The 8,455-nt window shown below is 42.6% G+C and overlaps 1 protein-coding gene across 1 annotated transcript; it reads right to left on the bottom strand.

Moving 5' to 3' along the window:
- Window positions 1-1,480: 1,480 nt before the first annotated feature.
- PURB (purine rich element binding protein B) lies at window positions 1,481-7,540 on the bottom strand. The gene has a single exon (XM_060020144.1). The coding sequence runs from the start codon at window positions 7,397-7,399 to the stop codon at window positions 6,482-6,484; it is 918 nt and encodes a 305-aa protein (XP_059876127.1). The 5' UTR covers window positions 7,400-7,540; the 3' UTR covers window positions 1,481-6,481.
- Window positions 7,541-8,455: the final 915 nt, after the last annotated feature.

Here is an 8,455-nt window from a genome sequence, read left to right as displayed (position 1 = left end):
TTGATAATCATTGGAAAAATACTCAAATTTACTTGCCTGCTACCATAACATGCAAAACTCTTTTTAAGTGTGCCCTGTACTGATTTAATATCAGCTTCTGGACTTTTCCCAATCTATTAGCTTCTAGGAATCCAGAGAGCTTCTGACACAGAGGTGACATGTGGGCTGGGAGAAAAGGGTTTAACGCCTCATATCTGAACAGTTTAAAATGAAATTCTCAAATTCCTACGATACAAACGTACCTGTTTTTCAAGTTTCTTGGGACTCTCCCTGCAGTTATATGTCCCTGAAAAAGGAATTTAAAAAGGGAAGAAATCTACTACTTGCCACTCTATTTCCAAATATGTGTAAAGATTTTTCGAGCCAGCCTGATCTTGAAACATAGGGCAAGACTGGGGATAAGAGTTTGCCTTTAAGAAATAAGAGATGATCTAAATCAATTTTCTTGAAAGGTTTACCCATTGATGTCTTCGAAATAGGGAAGAGAAAAAAAGACAAACTCCTTCTTTTGCAATATGCTAGTGGACAATGAACTTGAATAGGTCTATTGCTTTCTCTTCAATACTCTGGGCCCACATTTCATCATACTAAAGGTATGATCAGCCCTCTCTTATCCATGTCAATGGATATTTTCCATATAACATAGGGAAAATGAAATATGTTCCTAGATGCAAAATCCCACGTTAATCAAAAGTAGTCATACTCTTTCATCAAATCATTTGTTAGAATCACCTATGGAAAAAAATAACATTTTTGCATCAAATAAAGCTCTGCCCTCTTGTTATTAGAAGTCCTATTGAGCAGTGACACTACCAATTTGGCATTTGCTATCGTTTTAACATGGCTTTACCTATCCCCACTGGAATGTCTAATCTGAGAGGCGTGAGTTAGACTTTCAAATGAAAAGTAAAAGATTGCAAATAAAGGTGATTACATTGATGGCATATTCTCTATTTCATTAGGAAATATAAAATACATTCATAAAGGTCTTACTTAGATCAGGGGTACAGATATCAATTGGAAATTACTAGAGTAATAAGTCTTCATGATGCAGCAGTATTTTCCAAATTTAATTTTCATACTGACAATTGGACCACATTTACTGAAATAAGAGTCTGTTAAATTCATCAGTAATGAAACTAAGTTTTAAGACTGAGGGCTGGGAACAGCAACTTTAACTAAATAGCAGACAGATACTGATATATCAAGAGAAGTCATCGTTCAGTCTATCTCTTGAAACTTCTGGGGGCTAACACTTGAAAATTAATGACTTTGCTTTTCTAGATTAAAAACAGGGAAATGAGGTTATAATTTGCCATTTCCACCTTATGTCTGGAATTTCAAATGAGGCATTGTCATGTACTTCTTTCTTCTGTGTCTATATTTTTCTTTAGGTAAATGTGGTTTTTTTTTTTCTTTTCTTCTTTTCTACAAACAATCCCCCCCCGCCCCCCGCCCTGTCCCACCCACACACCCATTATCCAGTTTATTCAATGGGAATAGTAACTGTTTAGGAAGACAGCTAATTGATTTACAGTACTCTAAAACCAACCCTGAAAACTGGTAATCTCATTCATTTACTATAACTTCAGTGCTGTTATTGACAGAAAAAAAAGTTACCTTAAGGCTCAAGGGAAAGTAACTTATTATATTGTGAATGCAGCATTATTTACTCTCCCATCCATTGGAAGCTAGCAAAATGCATTCTAGATCAATAATACAAACTTTCTAACATTAGCAAAGATTTCCACTCTTCTTACACAGTTAGAATGATATTCATAAGCAAATTACCTAGGGGAGCCTGAGAAACCATGATCCATATCACACAAAGATTCCATGTATTTCATGATCAAAAAGTGCTTTATCTTTGAGAAATATGTCAGGGTTAAAGTGGAAATATACAATGTAAAATCACGAGACACTTTCTCAAGTGAAGTACAAAGTGGAAAAGGAGCAAAAAGATGGGAGGCTCTGCTCTCTGAACAGGCCTTATGCAGGTGACGTTTAGGGTGTACTAAATTAAAATTGTTTTAAGAGTTAACAGTGGAATTTTACACCACTATATATATTCTAAAACCTGAGATTGGACATCAAAGCAGTCAACTTTTTTATCACAGCAATTCTGATACTTCCTAAAAACAGAAGACAACTCAATTGAATTAATAACTCCAGGGTCAAAAACATTAACTTTCCCCAATCAACAAGGAGACTGATCACAAACGCATTAGACACTAAGAGTGCTGCAGAATGACTCTCGGCAAACGAGTCATTTTACATAAGCAAAAAGTCACTTGTTTCCTTCCCCTTCTCACCGATCAAGGCCACACTATTTTCAAATGAATATCTACTGAGAGATCAGTTGTGCATTGGACAAAGTACCATAATTGGGTTAAAAATGAAAACAAAATTTACAGTGAAGAATACCTATGTGCATGGCTTACACACTCAAGCTTCTTAATTTCATCCACCTCAAGAGCAAGGTAGACACAAATGAACAGTTACCTTTTAATACCTTGTGTAGAGCACATTCTACCCCCTGTAAAGCCAGTCAAGGTCATATTTAACAAAGCATCCTCAGCAACTATAGTGCCTGAAGTGTGCAGCCATTTACAGACCACTCAATATGAGGGCATTATTATAACCAGCCTCTTTTGCCCACAACCCTGCATTTTCAGATAAGCCAGGAAAATTGTTTTGTTTTTTGAGAAAACTGAAGCTTGAATCTCTTAAAAGACCTGCAATTTATTGCAAAGTGATTGAGAGGTAACAAAGGAAGTAGTAGGTTAATAGGCTGCCTGCACCAAAGCCTCTCAATCATTTTGCAGTAAATAATTATGGAAAGTGACTTGACAAGTAGCCATGTGTGCATCACAGCTACAGTCATTTACACCACCTACATGCCTCCCATAGTAACATAGGGTGTCTGGGTTTTTGGTTTGGTTTTCACTTTGATTTTTTGGTGCCATACAGATTTACATTTTGTACTGTGCAGCATATGCACTGAAAATGTTCTTTGCTGGCTAGAACTGCCATTCTACTTGAATGATAGGTAGGGACAATAGAAACCAGAAGGGAAGAGGAGTATCTTGACACAGATTTTTGCTCTTTTGATTCTGTTCCTGAAATTTGATTTCTCATGTCTGTAACTGCAGTAGTTTGAGAAACAAACATTCTACCAATTATCTGAAGAGGAATTTTAGTTCCCTACTTCTCAAGAATATGACTGTTTTGAACATGTGATTAGCTGGGATGTTTGCCAAAGCTGAAAAACAGCCCTAAATCACTGTTCATAATAGTGGTTGAAAGACAAAACAAAAAAATTGGTTTCCCATAGTCTGTACAATGCCATTTTCTGACTGGAATTAACAAAGATCATTTCCTTTAATAAGCAATACTTTGAATGAGTTCTAAAAGCTAGCCTGTTACTATCACCTTGTTTAACAAACCACACACCAAGTGTAGTCTCTATGCTTTGCAGATTTCTATTGTCCCTAGTACTGGAATGAGGATCAGTGAATGCTACAATTAATCCACATCCTCCTGTAATCTTCCTGCAGTGAGAAGAGGCCGTGAACCACCCCCTGCAGGAGAAACAAACCTTTGAGATTGGTTAAGACTTAAAAACCCACCACTATGACGTTTACCACTTAATCTTACATAGGCAGGTCAAAATTTTAATATAAATTACTTTTTCCAACACATAGCTTATGCATTCTTTGCTCCTTTTTTTGGAGGATTCTCAAATTGATATCTAAAGATTTACATATGATATACTACTGTTATATGGTCTAATGACTAAGAAAATTTCTCTGGTAACCAAAGCTGATGCCATATATGGTAGTGTTCTTGGCATATACTCTATATGCCTCAGACCACTTCCACATTCTTTCTGTTCAGCTAATTATAGCTTAGTAGCCACTGGTGAAGGATTGTGAAGACCCTGTCATTTCTACAGAGTAGAAAGGGCAAGGCTAGTTACTGCAATTCAGCCAAACAAAAAGAAAAGAAAAAAGAATAAACCAACCCCTTAGAAAGGAGAGGTACTGCACCTTTGCAAAACTGAACTGGCTCACAGCAGCTGAGCAACAGAACCACCACTGAAGCAGGAAAACAAGTTGGTCTCTACAGGAATTATACATGTTTTGAAAATGAAAAAGTTACAGCTATCAACTAAGAGCTGCAACCTTAATTTTCATTGCTGCCTCAGAGTTTGAAACTTAAACAGTTTCTGCAAACCTAATAATGCTTAGTTTCTCAGCTCCTTTACTAAAACTATTTAGGGATTTGTTCTCCGCAGCAAAGAAATAAACACTCAAAACACATAGGTAAATACAGCAGGACATTATTGAAAACAGCTGCCTTGTAGTACAAAATACAGTACAAGTATACAGATGTCATTAAAACATCAAAAATACTATTGCTCCCATACAATTTAGGAAACATTCTTTGCAACGGAGAAACATTTTTTAAAAAAAGAAATGCTTTAAAAAAAATCTGTTTAAAAAGTCTACTGTGGATGATGAGAGTAGAGAAATAGTCTGAAAAGGGCACCAATGTTTGTGGCTCTTCCACTATTTTTTAAAAATCTAAGATGAGATATTCTGAATCAAATCTAATTTTTAAAAAAGCCTAATTTTATATACACAATTATTCCCTCCCTCTCAGCCACTAATTCATGAAAACGACCTTTTTGTATATTACTCATTTCCCAATAAATACAAAAAGATTGTATAGATTGAATACCAAAATAAGATAATAAAAAGGGTATGCAATAAATTAAAAGGCAGCTCAAATAAAGGGCAGGCATGCAGTTAAAAAAAAATACTAAGATTGTGGAAGTGGGGTTACTTGCCTCCTGGTTGAGAAGGTGTTGCACAAAGTATACCTGAAAACTTTGGAAAGAACATTAGCTCCCATTCAATTCAGTTACCTAGGTTCTGACACTTCTAGGAATACCTTTTGATGGGGTGGGATTAACTTGATTAGTAAAGATCATACTGAAAATCCATTTAAAATATAGAAGAGGCGATCCTTGAAAACCCCAACTTTTATTCTTGAAAGACAGCTGGATAAACTGGCAAAAGGCAGTTTTGTTGAAATTTCAAGATGGTATAAAAATGCTTCCAGGATATAGTCAGCATATTCACGTTCACTTCAGCTCCATTCAGATGGATTTCAGCTTCCAAAGGGCACGCTACTTGAATCACTCATCCATCGTTTGCCAACTTGATTGTGAGGTACTGATACAATGGATCAAGTTCTTAAAAATTTATTTTAAAAGAATAAATGTTGCTGGAATTCTGGACCTGAGGATCTTTAGTGTTTAAACAAATCCACAGATTAAACTGAAGGTAGATGAAGACTTCAGTTTTGGTTATTTCGAACTTTTCTGTGAGGACTTATATTCCATTAAAGCTCAGGCTTGTAGCCACTGTTCCTTTTGTAGATATCTTCAAGTTTTACGGTTTAAAATCCAGCCAACCAGTGGCTGAAACTGCCGAATTAGCCATAATTCACTGGCTCACACGGTGGAGCCACGGGGATCTGGCTCTCATTCATATCTAAGACATGACCTCCATATTTGGAGATCGGGGAAGAACTTTAGTGAGCAGCAACCAATCCACTCAAACAGTTTTCCTTGTGCTTTATGCCTGATTTCTGCTTGTGCCTACCTCAGCAACCCCCAATGTAAAACTGCTTTTATCTTTGAAAAAATTTTGCCAACTTCCAAAATATTATAATAACGGATTCTAGTTCAAGGACTGACACCTGAATCCATCTGCATCCCGGAAAATAATTCTGCAAAGACAAGACATGGACCTTGTTCCAGGTTCCATGCAAAACCATTTAAAAAAAAAATGGATCCGACTTGTTTCTGTATTCCCTGGTGGCTTCTTGAATTCTTATTTTGCCCTGTCTATGATTACTTAAAGTTGCATTCCTTTTCATAAAACTTGTACCCTCAGAACTGGGTAACTGCAAATGCCTCTCTCTTCACAAGAATTCCATGAAGATCTAGATCCAAAACGCTGATTTCAATGGAGGTGAAGGGATAAGACACTATCTTAAGACCAGGTTACCCCAGGTATAATACAAATTCAGCTGTCATCAGTGGGTCTGGGTAACTCAAGAGGTGTTCCTTGGCCAATGTGCAAGGATCTACCCCACCCAGGATTATCCTGATGGATTTAGGAACCTCAGCTGGGAAGCAACAGAAGTTGAGACTTTTGCTCAGGTGAGGAGGCGCTGTCGTCCTCTCTTTGTAGGTTGCTGTCAATTCCTTGGAACTTTACTGCTTTTCTCTAATTGTCCGTGACTGTTCTCTCTTATGGTTATTTCTCTTAATTAACTATATTATTTTAAATTTTGTCTTCTCCTTCTGGGGCCTCCCTTCCTCCCCCTCCACTAGCTCACTGGGATGAACAGGAAGGGGGGCTCTCTAGTGGTGGGGTGGGGAGGCCCGTAGGGGAAGCTAGGCGTTTCAATCCTCATCCACCTCCTCTCCCTCTGACTCGTCTCCGCCGCGTCGCTCATAAAGCTTATCCCTCTGCCGCTCCTGGATCTCTTTCATCTCATCCGCATACCGGCAAAAGGCGCCCCCGAACTTGCCCCAGGCCTTGAAAGGGACGGTAATGGCGTTGCGGTAGGACGGCTTCACCTCGCTCACGCGCAGGAACACTCCGTACTTGTTGCAGCCCACGTCGAAGAAGAAACGCTTAGAGTCCACCGTGATGGAGGTGCCTTCCGGGAGCTCCCCGTACAGGCCGCCCCCGGGGCCCCCGGCACCGCCGCCCGGGCCCCCAGCCAACTCCTCGTCCTCGCCGCCGTAGTCGTCGATGAGCTTGGCCAGCGCGTCGCGGAACTCGATGAGGCCCTGCGCGGGCAACGCGATGGTCTGGCCGCTCTGCAGGCCGCCGGGCCCCGGGCCACCGCCGCCGCGGTTGACCGTCTGGCGGATGCGCAGGAAGCGGCCGCGCTGGTTCTCCTTGAGGTCCAGGTAGTACTTGCGGTTCTCGCGCACCAGAAACTCGCTCTTGAGCGCGCGCCGCGGCCCACCGCCCTCCTCGGCGCCCGCTGCCGCTGCCACCTGCTCGGGGCTGCTGGGGCCCAGCTGCGCGTAGTGTTCGATGAAGTCGCCCAGGTAGTCGCGGAACTCGGCGGCCACCGCCATGGACAGCGTGAGGCGGCTCTTGGAGCCGCCCGCGCCCACCTCGGCGATCTTGAGGAAGCGGCCCTTGGCGTTCTGCTTCACGTCCAGGTAGAAGCGTTTGTTCTGGATGTCCAGCCGCTTCGAGGCCAGCTCCTGCGTCTCCTGCTCGCCGCCGCCGCGAGACGCGGGCTGGAAGCCGCCGGGCCCGCCACCGCCGCCGCGCTCGCTGCCGCTGTCGCCGTCCGCCATCTTCTCGGCCGCCGCCGCGCCCAGGCCGCCGCCCGCCGCCCGCCGCGCTCGCGCCCCCGCCCTCCGCCCTGAGGCTCGTTCTCCGGGGCCCCCCAGCCTCGCCCGCCGGCCCGCTCACGCACTCCCGCTGCTCATCGCCGGCCGCCGCCGCCACCCCCCATCGCCCCCGCGCCCCGCCCCGCCACTTCCGCCGGGCCCGCTTCCGGCGCACGCCTCCGTGACGCCCCCCAGCCCCGCCCCCCACGTCCTCGCTGCCGGAAGCGCCGCGCATAGCGGCGGCGGGGCGCAGGGCAGTGACGTCACGCCCCGCGGGGGCCCGGGGTCAGGGCGGGCTAAGCTGGGAAGGAGCTCGGGAAGTTTATGAGGGTAGGAGAAGTCTGCGTCCTGTTTGTGGTGGTGGTTTCACAAGTATGTCAAAACTCACTGAAATGTACGCTTTAAATAAGTGCGGTTTATTCTAGGGAAATGGTACAGTTATTATTTTTATAAGCAGGGAGGAATTAAAGGAGGGAGGATATGGGGTCATCTGTACTCAAAACAAAACTAACCTTATAGGATTGCTGGATGATAAGCCGTGAGTGATATTTAGCGTAATACCTGAGTTATAGTGAGTGCTCAATAAATGTGCACTCTTATTTTTAGTTCGTGAAATACCGTACTTAGTGCCTGGAACATGCATGATAACATCGTCACCGTCACAGCAGCATAAGAAAAAATGATGGCCTGAACTAAGCAGTGGTAGTGGGGATGGAGCGCTTAGGAAAGGAGTTAACATTTAGCAAACACCTATGTAGAGGGACTGACAGCCATTTTACAGGAAGAATACGTGTTTCATGTGTTACGTTGAAGAAACAGGAATGGATTTTATTTTATTTTTTTTTCAGGAATGGATTTTAAAAGTAAGAAAGTATGTCTTTCGGTGGGAGGAGGTGTGTGCTGAGAGTCACTCTGCCTGGATCTGAATCCCATACTAGCTGTGAAGTCTTGAGCACTTCAGTTAATCTCTTAGTTGCCTCATTTTTAAAATGGGAATAATAGTACCTATTTTGTAGGGCT

The sequence above is a fragment of the Delphinus delphis genome, chromosome 9 (assembly GCF_949987515.2).
Source record: "Delphinus delphis chromosome 9, mDelDel1.2, whole genome shotgun sequence".
In the NCBI taxonomy this organism is placed as follows: Eukaryota; Metazoa; Chordata; class Mammalia; order Artiodactyla; family Delphinidae; genus Delphinus; species Delphinus delphis.
The sequence above is the reverse complement of the archived record's forward strand: the minus strand, read 5'-3'. Positions and strand labels throughout refer to the sequence as shown.

Coding starts and splice junctions, on each gene's coding strand:
- PURB (XM_060020144.1), bottom strand. CDS start 7,399: ATGGCGGACGGCGACAGCGGCAGCGAGCGCGGCGGCGGTGGCGGGCCC.